The following is a 24281-nucleotide window of genomic DNA, read 5'->3' as shown; positions in this document are numbered from 1 at the left end:
ATTAACTAGCAGCATGATCAGTGATTCAATTTTTATTATTAAGATCAGTATTTAATTTAGGACAAAAGATGCTCTGACATGCAGTTAATATTTCCAACCCTGGGGTTTTGTAAATGAAGTGGCGTTGCAGACATGAGCCTGGTTTCACTTTCACCTTCTCTACCCCTATAAATTATAGAACAGACAGCTCAATTTCGTCCAGGGAGGTTACACATGTTTACAGCTACATTTATGTCAACATTTCAGTGCCTCTCTGAAATCAAACAACACCGTAACAGGTACATTTCTGATTATCTATAACCTGACATTTAGGATGGAATTTGATGGACATATTATCTGAGGCACTAGCAGGATAAGGTCTCTGCTATTGTGAAGGATAATTAGTCGCTTGTAGCTCCTTTCAGTGGTTCGCTGCACACCTCGGACAGAAAGAAAAAGGCTTTGTGGTCCATTCATCGCCCCACCAAACTAACAAAACACAAGCAATAAGGACGGTAAATTGAATAGAGACAACCACTCAACAGGAGAAGTATTCAAGCTTTACCATATTTATCAAAGCGCAGTCATCAAAAATAAGACATTCTACATACATTCATCAGAAAATAGCCTATGTGTCAGATGGTGGTTGACGTTAATTTAATTAAACAAGCCTATTAACATGTCCAAAAACAATTTTAACTCCAAACCGCTGTGCAAGTCTTTTTGTTTCATTCATACGATACAACAGCCCTATAACATACAGAAACAGTCCAAATCTGATTAGTGTACAAGTCTGTGCCTGCCTCGCTCATAAAAGAATCACACAAATCGACTGAAATCTTAAGACTATGGCACAGGCAGTCTAAATAGATGATCAAACACATTCAAGACACTTACAATTTCAAAAAGAATGTAATTCTTAATGATTTATTAATTAACTTTATTTGGAACATAGCAAAAGACTATATACAAGTTTATCAGTAAAAATGTTCATCTTCACTCAGTTGGTTGCTTTTCTTCCTAAATAGAAAACCAGCAGGCCTCAAAAGCTAAAATCTAAACAAAAAAAGAAAACAAAAATGGGAAGAATGCGAATAAAATCTCTTTATTAGAGGAAGGTTCAGTTCAGTCTCTGGTTTGATTAATGGGAGCTTGTAAAATCCCACATGAAATGCTTTCCTTTGTGCCATTCTGTGTCCAGAGAATTAAGTGGATTACGAGGAGTGTCGCAAAATGTCCAACAGGAAGTGGCAACAGATACAAAATCAAGTGAAATCCACTTAGTACGAGCGGGATGTGTAAACTCCAAAAATATATGCCTCGCTCACACCGCTATCCATGTTTGTTTTGTCCTAAAAAATAGATTTTCACACCCACATTGCTTTTGTTTATTGTCCTGCAGGGAAGTAAATATACAAAGAGAACCACAGCACTGTGAGGCATTTCAGGAAATAGAACCATAATGAGTTTAGGCATAGACTTTCATTTGACAGCGCCTGACCGAGTTGGTTCCAATTGTATGGTGGCTGTCTGAGGTTCACTGGTTAAAACCACCACCAACCTCCTTAAAGTTTCTTCCTCCGCGTGACAGGTTTTGTGAAAACGGTTTCCATTATGCGTTTGCGTCTAAGGTTTATGCTCGAGGTCGGGGCCCCTCCATCTATAATCCTCTTCAGTGCTCGCGGGAGCGGATCAGCTGGGCTGGGCAGAGGTGAGATCAGGTCCACCTCTGTTATGGGGGGCGGGTCCAAAATGGCTTTGGATCTGAAAGTGAAGGAAAAAAAGTAGAAAAACTGAGCAGGGGTTGATTTATTTAGCCGGAATCAATAGAGCACATTTCAGTGCAAATCGTCCCTAAAATTCCTAAAACTAAGCAGTTCTTTTGTATCCTCGGTCTTTGGGTTTGTTTTTCTGAGGACAGACTCTTACTTTGCTGTTCTTTTGCCTGGTTTTCTGGTCTTATGATCACCTGCTGCTTTCTCCACTTCCACAAGATCTTCATCTGAAGCAATTTCATCCTAAAAAAAAAACAAAAGCTTTTCAAATGACCTTTTGTTAATGAACTCTCTAAAGTGTAGAGCATGTATATCGACATATTTTGTGACTGCAACAGCAACACTATGTGAGATGCAGTCATTAAAACGTTACTGATGTGTAGTCGAGATCAAAATGAATGTTGAACTTCAAGATAGGTGTGGTCTGAGCAAGAGCGCCGGAAGTAGGGGAACAGTTATTTTAGTTTTAGAGAAAGAATGAAAAAAACTACTTTGCTTTAACAATGAGCTCATGGAATTACATGTGTTCAGGTTAAAACCCAAATCCAGCCTTTTTCCCACTAAAAAGTGTGAACTTCATACGCAGAAGCACTTACGTGAGGAGTTACAGAAGTATCTTTGAAAACTCTTCTCCTGCTGCGAGTGACAGCCGCTGCAGACCCTTCACTCGGTTCAGGAGACTTTTCTCGTTTAGCTAACACAAAGACACAAAACAAGGTTAAAACCATAATAGCTGGATGGACGAATGAATACAAGTAAATGGATAAAATGCTCACTTCTTGTTTTTCTTCGCGAGGGGGAGTAGATGAATGAATGCTCGCTTGGACTAGACTCTTCAGGTTCAGGGACCAGGCTTTCTTTCAAAGGAAGTAGAGAGTGAACCTCCTCCGCTGACGACTTCGTACTCCTCTTTCTGGTTCTTACCATCTTTGTGACGACTATTCCTCCTGCAATTGCATAACAAAGAATTTACAGTTTGATGTTTATACTAGGGCTGGGCAGATTAACGCTTTAACGCAGCGTTAATCTGGCAACTGATTAACGGTGTTTGACAGTATTGACGACTCCTGTTGGACATGAAGCTTTTGCAGGCTCCACATCCAGATTGAAAATTAATCGCGCATGTGCAGAGCTCCACTTCTGGATCTTTACTCTTCTCTCAAAGAGGAGAACTTTCCACACATCAGAAGACAATCAGTGCACTTGTTCAAGACAACACAGACTGGACTTTTCTCACGGAGGAAAAAAAACTGAACTGGAAAACATGAAAAGCACTTATTGCTTTTGTACAAAGTGAATCAATTGCTGGTCTTTAACATACATATTTAAGGTAAGCAACAAACAGAACAAGGGCAAAAGAAGCAGTGGCTTGACCCCAACAGGGACCCTTACTACTGAACACACTGTTTGTTGTTGTACAAATGTTTATTCTGGTACCTGATAAGTAAAAAAAAAAAAAGTTTATAAACATACACACATTTTTACACACACACACACACACACACACACACACACACACACACACACACACTAATTGAAAATAAAAGCGTGCAATATACTAGTTCTAACTTTATTATTGAATTTACCGCATAATGTGATTAATCAGTTAAATTTATTTCAACTTTGCCCAGCCCTAATTTATACATTTAAGATGCTTTATTCTATGATAAACATCTTACAGAAAACAAAAACAAACAAAAAAGAATACATACCTTCCTCTTTTTCCTCCTCATCCTGAAGTCTCTTGATGAGGGCGTCTGCGACAGGGGTTTCAGAATGCACATTTAACGGTGAATCCAGTAAGGGAAGGTCTTCCTCTGGGTGATCCCAGAGTTTGCTTCTGGTTGGTCGGCGGGAGTTGTTGCTATTAAGTTCTGGTTCACGTAGAACTCCACTTTCTTTATCATTTCCAGTTATAGTCTCTCCTCTTATCTTCTTTGCACTCTGAGGAAATAATATAGGAACCAGTTTGACCTGGGAGTGTAAAACGTGATTAATGATCAACAGTGGATGGATTGGGTGTATCAACATGGAATAATAGAAAACAGACAAAAAAAAGCAGAAACTGTTTTTGTGTCTCTAATGTATTTGACAGAAAAGTCAGTTGACAGTTTACCATCAAACAAAAAAGGCGTAATATGTATCAACATCATATAATAGTGAATAAGATGAAGTGTTACATTCTGTACCTTGCTGACAGAAATCATTCTCTTATCTACAAGAGCTTTCAGTTTTTCATTTAAAACCAAAAAACTAGCGCAAGTCGGCTATAGACGCGGCGATGTGCGCACATCCATCCACGCAGCAGTGCATTCACACACTTTCCACAAGAGCCTATGATAAAAGATTCATGAGTTTTGAAAGAAAAAGTCACTAATTGGTGCGATGACGCTTCCTCTGAGTCTAAAGCGTTGATGAGTTGTATATGAATCAGTTTAGAAGCGTCGCTCCACTTTTGTTATAGGCCATTCACTGCCACAGCCCCCTTTTTGTCAATGGACCTTTTTCACATTTTGATATGGCATAGTCATAGAAAAGCGCAGGTGAAATTTATAGCATTGACGATGGCCTAATTTAAGTGTCCCAGTAAGGTATTCCAGTGAGCCAGCATGTATAACACAAGAGTCTCTCCTAATCAGAATGCAGCATTTCTGTTATGTGGGGACCAAATGACAGAGCTATAACGCTGCTGGTGGCATAAAAAAAAAAGGGATAAATTACTTACTTGTGGATAAACATTTAGGATAATCCGGTTGGACTGTCGAGTGGCTCTGCAAGGTTTTTGGCTTTCTTCCTCATCTACCAGTGATGGCTGCGTCTCTGATGATTCCATCTGAACTTTCCTGGAGTTGCGCTTGACAGGGATAGCAAAGATCTCCACCTGTTCCTTCTCATCTCCCATAGTCTTGAATGGCATTGGCACCACCTCAATGCTACTCAATGTTTTTCTGCTGGACCTCCTTGGAGTGTTTTCCTGAGCTGTCCAGTGTTTGGCTGGTGTGGGAGTCCTGGAGCTTGTTCGTCTAGAGACTTTTGTATCTTTGACAACACCTTCTTGTTCCTCATCATCTTCGCTCTGGGTCCTTTGACGGGTTCTTATTGAAGCGTCCCTCTTGGATACTTGCCGTCTGGCTGGAGAAGAGGCCTTAGAGGTTGATGCAACTGTGGTGTGATTATCCATGGTGTCCCACTTGTCAACATTATAATTAGGAGGCTCTAGCTGGGAATTGCGAGTACTTCTTCGAGGTGTGCTAGCTTGGACTTGAGTCTCTTTATTCGGTTTACGTTTTCTTGGTGTACGACTTGGTGAGGCAGGTAAGACAGTGCTTGTTTCCACTTCCTCCTCTGGCTCCTCTGCTTCTTCCGGGAGGGGAGAGATAAAGGTAACTGCCCTGCCTCTCGTGGTCCTGCGTGTTGGGGTAGAAGGTGCTTTCATTTTCCTCTGAGAAGTGGGTGTCTCTGGCACAGGCTGTTCCTCCATCTGGCTAATCTGCTTCACAAGTTCCTCTTTACTCTGTCTTCCCCTGGTTCTTCTTGTTGTTTCATTCTCCATCTTTTTTTCTTCCCTGTTATCCTGTCCAGTCTCTGCTAAGGCTTTGTGGCCCTGCTTCTTCTCCTCCACGACAGTTGCAGTCTCTGTGCCATCTGTGTCCATATTACCATCACCATTTTCTTCCGGGTCCACTGCTGGTGTTGGTTTGTCCTCATTAGTAGTAGTAGTTTTCTCTGGCGACGAGTCTTTGTCCTCCACAACTGCTGGGACTTCTCTTAGATCTTCTGTCAACATTTCTGCTGGGACTTCTCCCACTGGACTTGGTCCAGAAGCTAATAGACCTTCAGATTCTTCCTCTTTAGCCAACATTTCTGCTGGGACTTCTCCCACTGGACTTGGTCCAGAAGCTGATAGACCGTCAGGTTCCTGATCATCAGCCAAGATTTCAGCTGGGACATCTCCCACTGGACCTGGTCCAGAGACTGAAAGAACTTCAGGTTCCTGATCGTCAGCCAAGATTTCAGCTTTGACTTCTCCCACTGGATTTGGTCCAGAAGTTGATAAGCCTTCATGTTCTTGATCATCAGCCAACATTTCTGCTGGGACTTCTCCCACTGGAGTTGGTCCAGAGACCGAAAGACCTTCAGATTCCTGATCGTCAGCCAACATTTCTGCTGAGACTTCTCCCACTGGACTTTGTTCAGACATGGATAGAACTTCAGGTTCTTGATCTTTCACCAAGATTTCTGCTGGGACTTCTCCCACTGGACTTGGTGCAGACATTGATAGACCTCCAGGTTCCTGATCTTCAACCAAGATTTCTGCTAGGAATTCTCCTACTGGAGTTGGTCCAGAGACAGAAAGACCTTCAGGATCTTGATGGTCAGCCAAGATTTCTGCTGGGACTTCTCCCACTAGACTTGGTCCAGACATAGATAGACCTTCAGGTTCTTGATCTTCCGCCAACATTTCTGCTGAAACTTCTCTCACTGGGCTTTGCCCAGATGTTGGACCTTCAGGTTCTTGATCTTCAGCCAACATTACTGCAGGGACTTCTCCCACTGGAGTCGGCCGAGAGACTGAGAGACCTTCAGGTTCATGGACTTCAACCAACGTTACAAACTTTGCATTACCCTGTTCTTCAGCATTTTCTTCCTCATGGTTTGTCTCAGTTTGTAGGTCATCCAGTTTTGCAAGTTCTGACTCTATCATTCCATCCACTGCAATTCCATCGATGGTGTCCATCTCCTTCCTCTGTCTCTCTTCGGTCACTTCTCCAGACAGAGGAGAATCCTGATCATCTGTGCCCAAAAGAATAACCTCAGGTTTGGTCACAAATTCTTCAATAGCCTCCACTGCTAAAGACAGGGTGGGAGGGTTGGACGACTGCAGATCATTCTCCATAGGAAGCGTGTCTGCCTCTTCATCCCTATCATCATCCATATCGAGCATCAGAGAAAAGCTGCTGTGAGTTTCGGACCTTGGGTCATCTGGCACAATGGTTTGTTGAAGTTCAGTGAGACCAAGCTGAGAACTATCGACCAGGCCACTCTGCCCCACTACAAGCTCCAGGGGTACCAGTAGAGTAGTAGAGGGTTTGAGCTCCATGTATGATGATCCTCGCTCTTCCTCCTCATCTGCCTCCATCCCTTCTTCATCTGCCCCAAGTCTCACCATCACCACCTCACCTTCCATGCCCTCCTCTATAATCTGTAATAGAGAAAACACACAGGAGAATATATGTCTTGATTTATTTTGTGATTGATTGACTAATTAATCATTAAATTTATAAAACATTAGAAAAATTAGGACAATGTCAATCACAACTTTGCCTAATCAATAAAGTTTTACACTGGTTACCTTCATTTCTGCACCGGGTGTAATCAGAGAGAACTCTGCAGCCTCCTGCTCCAACATACTTGGCAGGAAGTGTGTGTCCCCCTGCAGTTCAAAGACTGAACTGGGTTGGAGGGGTGGAAGCCTCCCATTACCCTGGACCTCCTCAATGATTTCCACCTCACTACCAGAGTCTTCTTCCTCTTCCTCCTCCTCCTCTTGATCAGACTCATCCTCCTCATCTTCTTCTTCTTCTTCTTCCTCCTCTTCCTCTTCCTCCTCCCCGTCCTCCTCCTCAGACACAGGACTAGAAACCTCTTCACTATCGTTTACGCTCACAACCGCTAGGAGATGAAACGAGGAGAACAACAATGGGTAAACCTATATTGTCAAAATACCAGTGTTAATGTGCATGTGTGTCCAATCTTCCGTACAGTGGGAGTCTGTTGCAGTTGGCTCGGAGGACGTCACAGAGGCAGTAGATATTTGGCTGGTGAACACTGGTGGAGCTTCAACACTGGCCTCTGTCTCTTCTTCAACCTCACCGAGTGACTCACTGGAAGAAAAGGAAAATATATTTTAAACTGTGAAAAACAAAAACATTAAACGGCTGAGACGCAAGTTTATAACATTTTTGCAGTTTCAAAACAAATTTCCATGACTATAGTACATTTTACATATAACCTATAAACCCTGAGCCAGCTATAGCTAGAGCCCAGAAAGCAAAACCAGCAGTTATTCTGCTGGCTGAATGAAGATTTTACTAAATTCAGACCAATTGCCATCATTGAAAAGCGGCAAGCACATACAAAATCAGCAAATTATTGTATCAACTCCACTGGCTCGCATATGAATTTATTGTGAAGGACTAGCTCAGTGAATAGCAAGTGTGTGATCGAGTAAGAGATTGACGTTGGATGAGCTTAAGAACAGACAGGTGTGGCGATCAGAGGAGAAATTACAAATGAAGTTGTCTAATGAATGTAAAAGTGTCACACTTCAAAAAATAAATAAAAATATTTCCTGTTCAAATGTTTTGTTGTACCAGGCTAAATATTTTCTGAATGAATTACAATGTATTCATGGTATATTTTTCATGGAGGAAGGTACATTCATTTATGTACATGCGTGCGTGTACAACCCACAAAAAAAATAGGGCTCTCTGAAACCCCCCATGGAATAGACCATACATGTAATGCTTTTGTGTAAATATCAAAAACTGATAGACAACAAAATATTTAGTTTTACAATGCAAGTGATTTATATTCTTTAATTATACACGTTTGATATATAGAGTTTTTGTTGGAATTTAATATTTGGTGTTCAAGGGATTTGTTTTAAATATAAGAGAAAGGGACACAGACCTGTTGAAGGATGTCTGGGTCTGTGATGTGTTGTGGATTCCTGAGCGGGTAAGCGGAAGATCGCTGCCAAACAGATGTCTCTGCACAAACTCTGTCAGATCTGTGGGACGAATCAGTATCATAACAGTTTAGTTATTGTAAACGTGATATAATGTGTAGCCTCATATGTAATAAAGTGGTTCAACCTACACTGGTAAGAGTTTTAGAAAAGCCATGTGTCACACTGTTTCCTTGTAATTTTGTTGATATGAATTAATTGTCAAATATGAGGTGGTAATATAGTGTAGCTTTTTACAGTAAAAGTGCATAATTTAAAGATAGACCTGTTGATTGCTCCTGATCTTCTTCTGATTTGTTTTTGGGTTCAGTGGATTCTGTCTGGACGTCCTGTCCCACTCCTAGATTCGGATATTCAACATCAGGGCCAGAGTTCTTGCTCTGTGTTTCCTGGTTGCAAACTAGTGCCATAGAAAATGTGTCAAACAATGTTTTGCAATAGTGAAAAACAAAAACAAGAATATTTTCAGCACATTGGTTTATATTTTGTTGTTGGGCAGGAATGATGTGAAGCATCCCATCAATAATACAAAGTTGTAAGAAAACTCTCTGCAAATGAATTACCTTGATTGTGAATAGAAATCTCCCCCGGGTGAAGCCTTGCAGCTTCTTTATGCTCACTAATTGACTCAACATCCTGTTCATCTTGCTCTTTGCGCTGAATTTCTTCGTTTTCGGTCTCTTCCAGACCAATCTCCAGCCTGTCCTCAATTGTTTCATCTTCCTTCACCTCCTCTTCTCCTCTCTCTATATCCTCAGTTTGTTCAGTGATTGGTGAGTTTTCTTCCTCTAGTTCTTGACTTTCAGTGAGTCCTTTGATGTTTAATGTCACTACCGCGTCTTCATTCTCTGTAGTTGTATGCCGCTCTATTCCTTCCTGGTCCTCTGAGATATCAGGAAGCGGTGCATCATAAAACTCTAGAGTGGTGTCTGTTGAACGAACAGATATCTGGCTGGTGTCGAAGCTCAGGCTAAGTTGTGGATGAGTTGCATCTGACGGTCTAGTTTCTGCAGAGGCTTCATGGATAGAGGATGACTCACTCTCAAAGCATCTCAGCTGTGGGGACGGAATACCACCTTCTGGAGGCAAGAACTTCACACAAGGCTGTTCCCCTTCCTCGTCTTCATTCTGTTCCTCCTCCGCAGGCTGCGAGGACCAGGTCTTGTGTGTTGCCTTGGATAGCATGGAGCCTCTGGTCAGCAGGCTAATCTCTCTGTCTGCTGCCATCTACAGAGGAAAACAGTTCCAAAAGAAATTGCTAAATATTTTTTTTAGAAAAACAAACTCAAACCTACAAGCTAAACAAAGAGGAGGATACTTGTGTGCTGCCACAGACCAGTAGGCACAAACTAGTATGTTTTTGTTTGTGTGTGAGGCTTTTCAGAGTCAACATGCCACACCTATCTATTTTTTGGTCTTACCCCATTGGTCCATCGGGTGCCTTTCTCCAGTTCAGGAGATTCACTCTCTTCAATGAAGGTGATCCGGCTCTCTTTGCTACGGAGTGGGGGGGTGATGGAGCGTCCTGGAGAAGCAGACGGGGTGGCGACCGGTGTGGGTCTCAAGCTGCTGCGCAGGATGGACTGGGGAGTGAAGGCCGAGAACACAGGGCCAGAAGCAGCTAAGGCCCGAGCTCGCTGAAAAAAACATGAAAAATGGAAGTAAGCGATTTCAACATGCTCCACAAACACAAAATAATTTGATAGGGAAATAAACTATACATGAAGAACATTCATAAATGTGGATTGAGATTTGACTGATGAGGATATCCTGCTGGGGTAAAGGATGTGTCAAATTCTTACTCACCTTGACAACTTGTGGGGTTTGCAGCAGACTGAGTTCAGGGACCTTGCTGATACTCTTTGGAGAAACCCAGGAGCTAGCAGGTCTGGCAGGGCTGAGAAGAGGCCGAGGGGTCTGACAGGAGGGGTGAACCACCAAGTCCATCAGCCTGGTCCACATTGAAGAAAAGGGAAGAAAAGCAAAGCATCCATGACTTTAAGATGTTTAAACAAATTGTGTATGAATCTAGCATTTTAGAATAAACATAAAATATTCTGTCTTGGCATCAACTCATGATGTTATGAACATGTACCATTTATGAAGTGGCTTGCTCGGATACTAAATGTAATTATTTTAAAATAATGTACTCATTTAATAGCAGTGGCGGGCCGTCAGGGCCTTCCAAGCCTTCTCTGAAGGCCTAAACAGAATTACAAAGTTAAAGCAGTTTTGTAATGTAATTTTGAGGGTGGGAGGCAGTTCACATCCAAACAGCAGCTCTGGGAGGCTATTCTGACATCCTGCAACGCAATTCAAGCAGAAACTTTCCAAAATCTAAAAGGTCTGAACGGTCAAAGGATGCAAGAATTGTGAAGCTGCTAACAAATAAGGAGTCCTATGTTGAAATGTAACCTGACCGGTTGAGATGTTTTTGATTAAAATAGCTTTTGATTTCAGTAAATATGACCTCCTAATGCTGCAAATTCAAAGGATGATCAATCAAGCTTACCTTGATTTTCGTTTGGAGGTCATAGTGATGGGAGTTCCCAGAAAGGGGTCAGAAAAGGCCATGGAGGATGGCTTGGGGCTCTGAAAAGCAGCTGCCCGGGGGCTGGCAAAAACAACATTGACATATTAGAAGATAATAAAAAACTAATAAAAATCCATTACCCCGAGATGCAATTCTGGTATTTCATGCTCACCTCTTGGCTGGGGAGGACTCGGGTGTCGCTCCTTTGCCTAACCACACCTCCTCAATCTTGGTCAGGACATTGTTGATGAAGCCGGCCCTCGACATCACCTTCTCACTGGTGGAGCGTTTGGTGATGGTTGACAGTGGCTGTGGCCGAGAAACTGGAGCCATGTGTAAATATGTTATTCAGATATGCTAAACTAAATTTTAATCTATTTACAGTTCACTAAAAAACTAGAATAACAGACACTGACGCTATAGTTACAAGAAACAAAATTATACCATTATAATAATTAGTCTCACACATAGTACCACAGAATTCATAATTTTTTAACAAATAGTCGTTTTGGGGTTGCTCGTGATAGCCCGAGTAAGTAACTTGCAACTAAAAATTCTTGATAAATTCTTTCCGTTAAAGCTCTGTTCGTCCTCTGCACTATCATTAGTGCACAATTTTGTGGCTGCAACCGAGGGTGGACACTAGGGCTGTCACAAGCGATCCCACAACAACCTGCACTCTCAAAATAAAAATCAGCATGATTTTTGCTTATCGAGTCACTCAAGGAATCGTTTCAGCCATAATTGCAATAGACATGAATTCAAGCAGAGTCTCTCCTTACCTTCTCTGTGAACCGCGTTGGGATGCTGATAGGGCTTTGCTCTCTCCATTGCCAGTTTCCTCTGGACTCTGGGCAATACCTTGCCATACAGATCCAATATCGAGTTCCTGGTGTTAGACCGTTCTCTAAGCTTTGGGTCTCGCTCGTTCTATCAACAAAGAAGCAAGAGAATGTGGTTATTAATCTAATGGGATTCAAGTATCTTCTTTCTATATATTCGTACAATGCCGCACAGGACTTTCATATTTGGATATAGTATGTCCAAATGTTGAACACTCTATTTATACAGCTGATTCTGATAACTGGATACTAAATAAATAAATAAATACATGTCACCTACTGTATATCAAGATAATGATGTGGTAATGTTTGTCAAACATACCGCCAGGTTCATTTTGAGGCTGTGGTTGAGCTGCAGGGCGGGAATGTAGTTGGCCTGCTGAAGATAATGAACCATCAGTAGTTCTCTGTTCTGGAGACCGCCTGTACCCTGGAGGAACTTCTCCAAACTCTCCTGAAACACAAATCCAAGACCCAAGAGTGTTAGGCATCCACTTTATTTCCAAAACAACAAACAAAAAAAGTGAATGTAAAAACAGAATAACGAAGGGTTAAGCCCTAAAATCTGATAAATTGACTCATCTCTCTCTTACCTGCTCAGTGAGGCCAAGGGGCAGTTTGAGAAGCTCCTTAATGAGGCCCAGCTCCTGGCAGCTCTCATACAGGAAGCCCAGCAGCTCTCCCATGTTGAGGCGATTTGAGTGCTGGCGTAGTAAGGACCATGCCTCTACAAGACACCTGGAAGAATAACAAGTTTTGGATTGCTGTCATGCCTGTGTCCTAAAACAAAAAGCAATTGTATTGCCTGTTTTTCACATATGAACAACTTCTAGTTTTACTGACAACACCAGCAGTTGTGGTAATGTACTTTCCTTTGCTCTTACCTGTTGTGTAGCAGTACAGACAAATAGAGTTTGGCCTGGGAGGTGGAGGAAATTGGGGGCTTTGTGACGTGGAAGTATCGTAGAGCCACAGAATGTTGTCCTTGGCACATCAGTGCTTGTAGGACACGCTCATGCTGCCACTCAAACTGACACTGAGAGGCAGCTGGATGCAGGAGCAACTCAAATGAACTCTGATCAGGACAAACAAGAAAAAAAAAATAGTACAACATTCCTTAGAAGAGGTCATAATATAAATAGTAACATTCATGTTGATAATAACTTTGTGAATGTATGTTTAATTTCCCTTTAAATAAAATAACACTTTTTAGTCTGCCACAACCTCTCCAAAAAAAAATCTGTAAAATATTTAACCGGTGTGTACCTGGTGGTCACGATGGTCCAGCAGCCAGAGGCCTTGTACTAGTTTCACAAGTCCAATAGGGATTGCAAAAGCTGGAGGAAAAGACTCCACTGATGCTGCATCCTTATTGGTGAAAGAGTACATCACATCGAGCAACAGGTAAATTACCTGGAACAACAAGTCAAGGCTTATACATGAAGGCTTAATATAGTGTATCATCATATTTATAACTATGGCAGCGGTTACTCAATAGTAAAATTAATAATCCATGCACCATGTTAAGATTTAAATTTATTTATTTATTTATTTATATATGTATTATTATGTATTTTAATATATATATATATATATATATATATATATATATATATATATATATATATATATATATATATATATATATATATATATATATATATATATATATATATATATATATATATATATATATAAATAAATAAATAAATATAAATATATATATATATATATATTTATTTATTTATATATATATATATTAAAATACAAAAATGAATGGAAACAATCATAAATAATCTACTAAAAATTGGTATTCATAAATCTGACTGTTTTACATAATGAAACCAACAGAATAAAAAAATCATTACATGTGTTATTTTGTGCAATGCTTGAACTACAAAAGAATCCCTTTTATCTTATGTTTTTTAGTGCTGTATATCCACAGCCACAAACAATATTTTAAATAAGCAAATAAAGAGTTAAAGAAGCAACCACTGAATTCATAACAAATATGGGAGGTGGCCACGGCTGACATTAACAAGACTTTATGGCATATATAATTAAAGGATACAATTGCATTTTTAGCAGCTTCTTCAACATTGTCCAGCAGATAAATGTCCAACAGGGCCTGTGGATAAACAGGTAAAAAATACATTATTTACACATGATGAAAGCAACCAATACAAACTCATTTCGATATAAATTAGAGGGTACATAATAAATAATATTAATAACTAAGTTCATACTTACGTGCAATGTAGGTGGAGGGTATAGGCCCGTCCCACCCTCATCCCTCTTCCACAGGTTGGTCAAGCGTTCACCACACTGGCCAACCAAACCATCAATCATCAGGCAATCTGCACACCACTTGCCCCTGAGAAGACCACGCAGTGTGTCGGCATTAGATCAACTTAGACTGTTATCATTGTAAAAAAGTAACAAATATTACTTAGGAAATTATTGTTTAGCAGCAGCTGTAGAGTTTGAATATATTAAAACATTCTCCAAGCAAAGAATACTCACTTAGCGAGCCTGGTGAGCTCCTCTCTGCGTATAGTGTAATAGTTGCTGACAATTGAGTGAGTGTAGATGGGCCTGGATATCTGGAGCGAGTCGTCATCTGGTGGGGAGAACAGTTACAATACATAGAGAAAAAAATATTTAAAAGGAATATAGCGAGATTCAAAAAATGCTCGTAAAGGTTTCCCAAATCATATTGATGTCAGCAACACCTTACCTGATCCCTCTGGCAGTAGACCGGTACGACAGAACCACAGCACCACCTGAGCGTACTTGGAAATCAGACTGGACACCAAGTTCTTGTTCACCAGTCCCACCAGGCCTATACCACACAAAAAAAGCAAAACCTATCAATAACTACAAATAACTCCAAACAACTTATTGTTTGCTTGATATGGCTGATCAAAGAGTAGACATTAAAAAAAAAAAAATCACTTGCAGGAGGGTTTTATTACAGTTAAAAACAAATGGGAAATGAGAAAAACGTTGGAGGCTGGGTAAACCTGTTTTTGCTGACATCACAGGGAAACATAATACTTGTTTGTGTGTCTGTGTGGCCATCACACCTTTTTGTGTGAGCTCCTGGGCTTCAGTGAGCAGACAGTGGAAGACAGTACTGAGGTTACTGAGCATTCTCTGGCTGTGCTGTAGCAGCTGCATGGTCTGAGGGTCTGTGAAGTTGGATGAGCTGTCAAACTGCGGTGCGCCTAGAGAACAAACAAACAAACGAGGAACAAATACAAATGTATTAACAAAATAGCAAACAGCATTGAAATAGGAGGAAACAGGTGGGATTTATATAATTTCCAATATTGACAAAGACACAACAAGCATTTTCTCCTTGGTACGGTTGAATAATACTGGACTGTGAAAGATTGAGTCGTCATCAACCTGAATTTACAAGTTATGGAAACATATTCAAATGTATCACATAAAAGCTTTGTCAGATGTTGAGTTCTTGACACCAACTTACAATTATTAAAACTGAATAAGATGATTGTGCAAATCCCAAATGGATAAATGCTTAAAATAAAGAAACATTTAATATTTGTTAGTATTGTGAAGACTGCTTGATCTATTTACAAAATTCAACATCTTTTTTCTGTCTAAACAGTTTGTATAATTCAGAATCCCGTTTGATTAAAATTATATATAAACATACAGATGCCATCCAGTTCCTGCTTGGTCTGAACCACTTTGGTCCAGGCCCAATCCAGAATGAAGCGCAGGTTCAGTGCAGAGCCTGGTTGTTCTGTATAAGAGGGAGAGAATTATAAGCACAAAAGTTGACTGTATTTATGTAGAGGGCTTAAAGAAGCCAAAGAGAGAAACACTGAGCAAATAAATGTCTTCACCACATATGGTTGGAATTTTGATGAGCAAATTAAGAAACATCTTGACTTAGTTACATAAGTATGACTCCTCACCTTCTGCAGTCCACTGCTTAATACAGCCAGTGATCAGTCCCAAGGAGCTGGTCTCCACCGCCGTGGACAAGATGGCATCCAGCTGCTCCTCCTAAAGAGCAACATCAAGTTACATGTATACATTACTATCAAAACTTCTGAATACGTATTATTGTTGTTTCTGTATATTGCTTTGTAATGTGAACTTAAGAACATCAAGAACTGTGGCTTTGTCTGAATAAGTGTGTCTGAAGACCAAGGTGTCAACTTAGAGTGTGTGGGTACCTGAGAGAGGCTGGAAGCCTGAGTGTCTGCCAGGCGAGTTGAAAGTAGGCCGGACATGAGGCAGCGAGAGTAGCTGGTGGAGATGATGTCACTGGAACAAGGAGCAGCTTTCTTCAAAAAGCTCAGGGTCTGGTGTTAATGAAAATGGTGAGGTGTAATAGAAGTGTACTTTCCAGTCACATATTTACATCCTACTTGAATAATAAATATTGTGTAGTCTCAGCGATAAACATCATATTATCTTATGCTAATAAAGAACACACAAAGAAAAGGCTGTGTGAACTAAAATAGAAACAGGTTGAAGCCTTTTTTTAAATTATAGAAATACTTGTGGTACATCGGTTCAAAAATCCCACAGTTTGGTATGTATTGCTGTTTTGGGGTCACGGTTGAGTGAGAAGAAAAACCTAACGTTCGGTTTAAATGTCATTGAACCATTTAAAAATAAAATAATGATCAGTTTTGCATCACTAATAGATACAGTGACATATTCACCCTTTTATAATTTGGATCAAATGCAATAAATTTAATGGTGAGATAAAAATAAAAAAGACTTGCCTCTTTCTGATAGCCAGAGCAGGTTAAGTGCACCATTCCAGAGTTCAGCAGGCACGTAGCATCTGTAATATGGAAGGGGGACAAAACAACTTACAGTATCTTATCAACCTTTTTTGTACAATTATATTTCAACCTGGGCTTGTATGCAAAAGCACATACATGAGAATGTTTTATCATCTTTCCATATTATGTGATATAGTATTATGTGATAAATAGGTTGTTTCCACCTACCAAAGTTATATGTGGTGGGGTTAAAGTACTGTTCTGGTGGGGGGCTGGTGAAGGGCAGGCCCCTACTTAGGCTGCGTTCGTGCACCACTACATCCAGGAGGACATGATGGGACACCATCTGCACCACTGGGTCCAGAGACCAAACTGCCAGGTAGGGACAGTTTTGCAGAGACTCTCCCGTTCTGACAAGAACACAGTGAAACAGTGTCACAGTTAATCAAGCAATCAAGAAATGTCTTATGAAGTTATGAAATCAGCCTTTATGGTACCTCAAAGAATCTGGCATCTGTGCGTGGTACCAACGGTTGATATCAAAAACCCCGATGTAGGTAGATAGAGTTCCCTGACCATAGGCCTTGACTTGCCAGCTGAAGATAGACACACTGGTGTCTGGAGATGCAACTGAAAATTGGGTGAAGAGGGAGGAGGGAATGAGAGATAGGAAGGGAAGTGTTTTGACGTTTCTCTGTCATGCAGTAGATTGTGGTCATAGAAACAGTTTTAATGAGATCACACAATGGTATACCCATAAACCAGATACCATTTTTCTCCTTTGACAATACTGGCAATGTAAGAACACTAACCATTCAACTCCGATTGGAAAGGTTTAAAATCTGCACTGATTAGCTCCCTACATACTCATATATTCCATTGGTTCCAGGAGAAGCGGGCTAACCTTCATTCATGCTGTCATCCCTGTCAGGGTGGTGTCGGAACTTCTCGATAGTCTGGCAACTCAGCAGGCGGGTGTTGGTGGCCTGGGTCCTGAGAGGGAAAGATGAGCCACTTAACTCCTGACTGTACCGTTCCTCGCAGTACTCCAGACCCTGAAAGACCGAAAGTTAAAGGTGGTGAGTAAATCAGGAGGGTAATCATGAAGTAGATTTGCTGGGATTGATACAGAACCAGCCAAGTGAAGGTTTCACTCTGTGAAGAGATACAGAGAGAGAAAATATTTGATAATATCTGGTGTTTTTAAGCACTACAGACCTCATAGAGGATCTTCCCAGAAGGTAGACACTTCCTTTCACTGAAGGCCATCTGAAGCAGGCGGAGGCTGACCATATCTCCCTCACTGTGTGGGAGTGAGAGGAGGCAGGGGAGAAATAAGAAGTTGTCAAAAACACACACTTTGACTGGATAGAGTAACAACCTTTGAACAGAAGTTTAGATTAAGATGGTCATTTTTGAAAAGCAATCTCTCGCGGCCTTTAACAAACTATGTTCCATAAATCCTTCATTTGTTCAGACCGATTAATTAAATGAATGAGATATTGTTTTCAGTTACAGAAGCTGGTGGAACAGCTATATAACGCCATGGCTTTGTCTGTTAATATTCAAAACAAAGAACAGAGTGACATGCAAGACTTACAGGTCTTGAGAGGACTGGACAGCCCAGAGGTAGCAACAGTTCCTGGGGTCATTTTCTGGCTCCTGAAAAGTGAAGGCATGCACTGGCACCCTACCACCCTCTAACTGGGAGTGGTATCTACACATGAAAGAGATCAAACACAAATTCATATACAGATAATATTTTGTTGATTTCTAAATGTACCCATCAATGGTATTCTTAAAATATTAAAAACACAAAAACTCACTCCTTCTTTAGAGTTTTCATGTTCCACAAATGTAAGTGTCCATCTGAAAACCCCACGGCCAGCTGGTTGGTCCGGGAGATATACTGCAGAGCTGTGGCTCCAACTCCACTGGGCCCATGAAGCTGGAGACAAAGATGTCTGCCCTGCCTGGTGCTGACTTCTCTCAGCCGGGGGATCTCTGCAGGAGATTTGGTCACTACCTGCAGGTCTGGAAACACAGAGTAAATAGTTTGAGTTAGAGAAACATACGCATACGGCAGGAAAAACTAGAGACTAAGCCTAGGTTCTATAGGTATCAGTATAAAAACATTTTTGTTTTCTTCAAACGCTTGTTTCATAGGATGTGCTGAATAAGGGGAGAAGTTGTTGTTGTTCGAGTGTCATTTTTACTGTACAAACAAAGAGAGTATACACATAAACATGCAAACACAAATAAATCTAACGCTTTGTCACACAAGCTACCTGAAGACTCCAGTTCACTTTGGCTGCAGGACAAGTCATCAAGACAGAGGTCCACAAGCAGAACATGACCAAGATCCGTTACTACAGCAGCAATACCGAAGAACCAGCGGAGACTCTGGTGAAGATGCTGGGTCGAAGTGCTTGCTCCGCCATAACTCACTAGCGGCTCAATAGCTGTAATCTAAAGTAGAAAGAAGATTTTCAAAAAGACAGATGATGTTAAGATTTTTGAAAGTTATTTTTTGTCTTATATATTAAAATATATGGGACCGCTCAATTATTTTGTATATTCCAATGACTTAACTGATGTTAGAAATGTTGCCTGAAACATGGGATATGACACTCCAATAATTTAGGATTCACGTTTAAGACAAGAGACCAACTCTACCAGATAACAGTAGAGGAGACCGTGCCGCCAACTCACCCTGCCTGGTATAACCACAGCTTTAACCACTCTTGACAGTCCCAAGTCATAAAGACATAGCACGCTGCCCTCTGCTTCCTCCAAGCCAACAAGTAATCCAGACCTAGTAAAATAAAACAGTGAAGGAGTTAACTTTTGACATTTTTAAAGCAATGTCATTATCTTAAAAAAAAAAAAGGAATAAAAAATGTACAGGCTGATAACGCTAACAGTTGTAGGCTCTCACTCGCTGCAAGTTTTAATAGTTAAAAGTTCATTTGAATTGATTCCAATCCACATGAAAGAGTGATAAACACATAAATAGCCAAACACAGTTCTGACCGTTTGAGCCAGCCAAAGTCCCTGGCTGCATGGACACTGGGTGGGTGCTCGCCTCCACCACTGAAGCAGTATGCAGACAGACGTTCTCCTGTCACTGCATGGACAACCTCCAAATGGGGGCCACAGGCCAGCCAGGCCAGCCCACTGCGGCCTTCACACACAGACAAGGAAAGGGGGTTATGATCCAGGACTATTAAGGCGCTAGGTTCTATTTTTAAGAAGAAAACTGCTTATGAGTTAACATGTCACCTGCAGCCAGTTGTAAAAGCTGTTCACAAGATAAAACTTAAAAATCATTCATTTTAAATTCTTATTTTTTTAAGGTGTTGTTTCAACTTGCGATTCCGCAGTGACTTTGATGTTTCCATAGACGGATGGATGGATAGAAAGTTCTAGATTAGATAGAAAACTGCACCGTTACAGCAAAACAGCTTTGTACTGTACTGTACATTAAGTGTAATGGAACAACACAGTTTAGCACATTAGATCTTTGAAACTACACTGTTTTACTTGTGTACCTATTTGCCAATGCAACAAGTGATGGAATGAAGACATTATCATTTTTGGATCATTGATCAGTAAGACTTACCAACAGTGAACTTCCCATGTAGCACAGAGTCTAGAGTGATCTCATCCTCCCCTAGAGCATCTTTAATAACTTCTGGAAACGGCAGCAGGCTGCTGGTGACTTGGGCAGTGAGGTCATGCATTGTTCACTGTATAAACCACAACAACAATACAGGATATACATTACGTTAGAAACACCCTGCCCTAGATACGTTCATCAATAAGGTCAAGTACACTGACATCCTGTGAACGACTCTTTCTGTTGCCCTTTCTACGCCATAAATCTACTTCCAAGCTTTATCTGATCGACCGGGTTTAACAGCACAAAAGAGGTCTTTCTTTGACACCACAGTTGCAGCCCCAGTTGTTTGGAAACAGACTGTCAGCAATTTTGCTGACAACTGGTCCTGCAACTGGGTTTGCTTTCTAAATCAATAACCCATGACATCTGTTTGCAGACATGACTTCTGATATTGAGTGCTAGAGTAAAGCAATATTTATTTTATAATTGTTCAAAGAAAACCCAGTGGCCTACTTTAAGCAATCTCAGACAAACTGATAATGGCCAGTGATCGACCATACATTATTTATTTGCATTCATCTTTTTTTTAACACTTGTTTGATTTATTATCTTTTCCAATTCAACACAACAGTGATCTGTCAACAGCAGATGGAATGAATAAAACAAAACTATGACACAGTTGCCCAGTTGTTGAGTAACATAAAGTTAATGCCTATATCTAAATTATTTAAGTTAAGAAAACAACACTGTTTTCTAAAAGCATGTTAAAATGTGTTTTCATTTGCTTATAGCTGATTTTTATTAACAATGGTATTTGTATTACCATGTGTTACACTTTGTTGATTCGATTTCCATGTGTTCTTTTGTTATTACCCTATTTACCCGAGGGTGTGTATGTGTACGATGCCCATTAGCCTTGTTATTGCACTAATACAAGGTAATAATCCTTTAAGCATTACGGTATAAACAGTAAAGGCCAACTCGACCTGACTGGAAATTTCAGTCAGTTTCACTGTGTGCTAAATTGGACACAACACTGCCCTCTGTGACCACAGTGCGGAACAGACGGTGGATTCAAGTGAACTCCCGCGCAACGAGTCTGCGGCTACGCAGCCACATGCGATGATGTGAACAATTTACATGTAGACACGTTATATACAAATTACTAACTGTAAAAGGCACATTGATGCACTTAAAAGCGTGGCTACGATGACACAGACTACTGACAGACACAGATTTCACATTAAAAAAAAGGATTATTAAAACAACAATTCTGGTTTTAGCAAACACACCAAGTGTTCACGTGTGTCAGCATGAGCGTGTGACAACCCGCAAACAGTGCCACTCATGACACTTCATGCAACTTTCTAACGTAATTGTCAAACGTATCAGACAACATTTGGATGTGTTGAGTGTTTGGACGTCAGTTAACTGTCTGATTTGAGCTCGGTTAGCATCTGCAGAGTAGCTTCATCAACTGCTACTTGACGTGATGTAAACAAACCAAACGATGGCTTTTTTAACAACGTAATGCTCAGCGGCGGTAAACACAAGCCACCGTGACAACACAAGATATAGGTGCTAATGATTTTCAGTGCTGTATAAGGTCTGCTTGCTGCTTTTACGTAAACACTTGTTTTCCAATTCATTAGCAAGCTACCCAATTAGCCTGCAAGGTCACGCAGGATTACAGTTCAACGTTTAAATTAAGCCAGTTGTCCGATCTATATGCAGACACGGCCGTACTTATTTCACATTAAGACTGCTGTTAACTTATTAAACGTTTGCTACAACAAATCAACTAACAAGCTGATTAAGATTTAACTCTATAGCTAGTTTAGTCGGGGCGGCTAGCTAGTTATGCAGGAGGGACGTTGCTACTTTGGCGTTAATGTTAGCAAAACGGTGAGTACGTTTGTTCCTCCGTGGCCCACTTTAGGGCTGACAACCTGGACAAACGACCCAGAACCAACATCGTACCACTCGTGTTCTTAGCTGCTCGAGAATGAAGACGTAACTAAAAACAGGTAATCCATCGGTCTGCATTAGCTTTAGCTGCCACTGTAACGTGTCTGTAGTGTAACGAAGGCTAGCAGCACATAACTAACTGAGCTAGCTTGTAACCACTGACAACATCGCGGTATAGCTTGTTTCCGTCCGCGACAAGTCAACTCTAACTGTCATATATTTTAGGAGGATTTAGCGAACATAAGAGTTTGATGAGCTAGCCCCTCTGGCTCTCTCTGTTGCGCGTGTGAACGTGACGCAATGTACCGCTAGCTGCTACCAACGTTAAGTTACCTGTCCGGAGACGTTCACGGCTTTATCCGAGCCACGAATGTATTGTTTTCCTGTACGAATCTCCCGATTCCCTTTTCTCCTCTGTCATAATCCGCTCCTTTTCAAAGTACTACTCTGGGCGCTTCAATCGACTGACAAGCACGAGATGCTCCCTCTGACTTCAGGCTTCTACAACACGTAGCGCCATTTCCACGATTAGAAAGTGCTCCATGCGCTTCTTCTTCGTGGGCGTCGGTCGTGAGAGAGTGAAACACAGCGACCGATGGCTGCTGCCCTCTTCCGGTTGATTACACAATTACATTTATACTCAAATCTAACACCATACTCAATGCTATTTTCTCACTATCCATTGAAATCAGTGGAAATAGTTGAGCGTAAGTCCTTGTTGTGTTAATGTTTGTTCACAATGTTATGTTAATCACTAATCTTGGTATCAGCAATGGTTGAAAAATTGACCAGTGTTAATAGATAGTCAAATGTATGTTTATATAACAAGAAATCATATGAAATGCATCATTGTGCATAAGGACCCACAACATCAATGTTTCACAACCCACATCTTTGAAAAGGCAGGTCCATACAAATTGTAGGGAAATAAATGTTTACATTGTCCGCATCTCCACTGCGTCCAACCATCCAAATGAAACAAACAGAATAGCAAAAGAGGTTAGATTATGGTAAACTGCGGTAATATGTTCATGTACTCAAATGTATCAAAGATTATGTACTCTTTTCCCAAGAAGCCTATAAAGTCACAACTAGAGTCAAAGTCAAATTGGTGGTTTTATGGCATTTCAGAAGAAAAATATTAAAACATGTCTAAAAGGCACAAAAGTAATGACTAAAATAGAACAAAGGAGCATCTTTTTAAATATTAATAGGGTAAAGCGAATACACATTGTACTTTAATCAAGATAGTGATGTAGACTGTGTGATGACAACAAATACCATCAGTAAAAGACTGGTGGTGCAAAGAATAGCAGAGTTGGATTCAAGTGTGATTGTCATCATACGCTTTGCTTAAGTGGCACATTCGTATTTTCCTGTGTGATGAAGTAGTGGCTGTCTGGGGGGCAGGGTCAAAAAATATGTATAAAGGTCACCAGCTAGATGTTAAGGGACACCAGCCCGCAGAAACATGATACTCAGAATAAATAGCAGAAAATGTTGTCCAACATCAGCAACATGTTATTGGGATTGTGCAGAATTATGACCACAATGGTAAAGAAATAAAGTATAAAAGAACAATCTAGGTCAGCTTGTGGAGCATGTATTGCAGAGGTAGATTCAATACATTACCTTAGAATTGATCGTGGTGTTGGGGTTAACAGTCTCGCTGTGCCCAGTAGTCTGATAGAATGGCAGCAGACGCTTGTACTGCAACAAGCAACAGGATGAAACGACTGATGCAGACACGTCATCTCATCATTGACAGTAATGTAGGATAGAAAGGTACCAATTAGGTTTTGACATTTAAAAAAAAAAAAATAGTACAAAGTTGACCAAAGAAGTCTTAACATAATTTAGTTTAACCCCAAGTCAAAAGATTTAACTAGAAACAATACCCATATGTGCCATTAAAGTGGTAATCAGCATCTGATTACCTTCCTTAAGGCACAATGCTTCTTGTTATTAGTGGACCTTTCCAGAAGTAATGTTTGGTACTCATTTGCTACACAGCCATTGGTACATGTGTACCAAATGGT

The 24281-nt window shown here is 40.6% G+C and overlaps 1 protein-coding gene across 2 annotated transcripts; it reads right to left on the bottom strand.

Moving 5' to 3' along the window:
- Window positions 1-532: 532 nt before the first annotated feature.
- On the bottom strand, window positions 533-22785 carry ahctf1 (AT hook containing transcription factor 1). 2 transcript variants are annotated; one of them, XM_068593318.1, is made up of 40 exons: window positions 22576-22785; window positions 20275-20401; window positions 19686-19836; window positions 19365-19467; window positions 18941-19121; window positions 18479-18686; window positions 18253-18369; window positions 17871-17955; window positions 17557-17707; window positions 17150-17282; window positions 16881-17062; window positions 16650-16711; window positions 16092-16220; window positions 15828-15918; window positions 15563-15652; window positions 14967-15107; window positions 14618-14722; window positions 14404-14500; window positions 14131-14254; window positions 13952-14008; window positions 13147-13293; window positions 12765-12955; window positions 12474-12618; window positions 12203-12334; window positions 11821-11968; window positions 11211-11361; window positions 11018-11119; window positions 10312-10456; window positions 9927-10142; window positions 9069-9732; window positions 8771-8905; window positions 8448-8547; window positions 7518-7639; window positions 7108-7427; window positions 4480-6957; window positions 3467-3728; window positions 2531-2701; window positions 2351-2448; window positions 1909-1997; window positions 533-1743 (listed from the first exon to the last, which is right to left on the bottom strand). In XM_068593318.1, exons 2-40 carry the CDS (start codon window positions 20393-20395, stop codon window positions 1545-1547), a joined length of 8343 nt encoding a protein of 2780 aa, XP_068449419.1. In that variant the 5' UTR covers window positions 20396-20401; window positions 22576-22785; the 3' UTR covers window positions 533-1544. The 2 variants fall into 2 exon arrangements, with proteins under 2 accessions (XP_068449419.1, XP_068449441.1); XM_068593340.1 differs by having other exon boundaries at window positions 3467-3698.
- Between the last annotated feature and the right edge of the window lie 1496 nt (window positions 22786-24281).

This window comes from Clinocottus analis, unplaced genomic scaffold (genome assembly GCF_023055335.1).
Source record: "Clinocottus analis isolate CAN_PGR_092001 unplaced genomic scaffold, fCliAna1.0.p SCAF_1, whole genome shotgun sequence".
Lineage (NCBI taxonomy): Eukaryota > Metazoa > Chordata > Actinopteri > Perciformes > Cottidae > Clinocottus > Clinocottus analis.
Note: the sequence above shows the minus strand (reverse complement) of the source record. Positions and strands in the feature narration are given on the sequence as shown.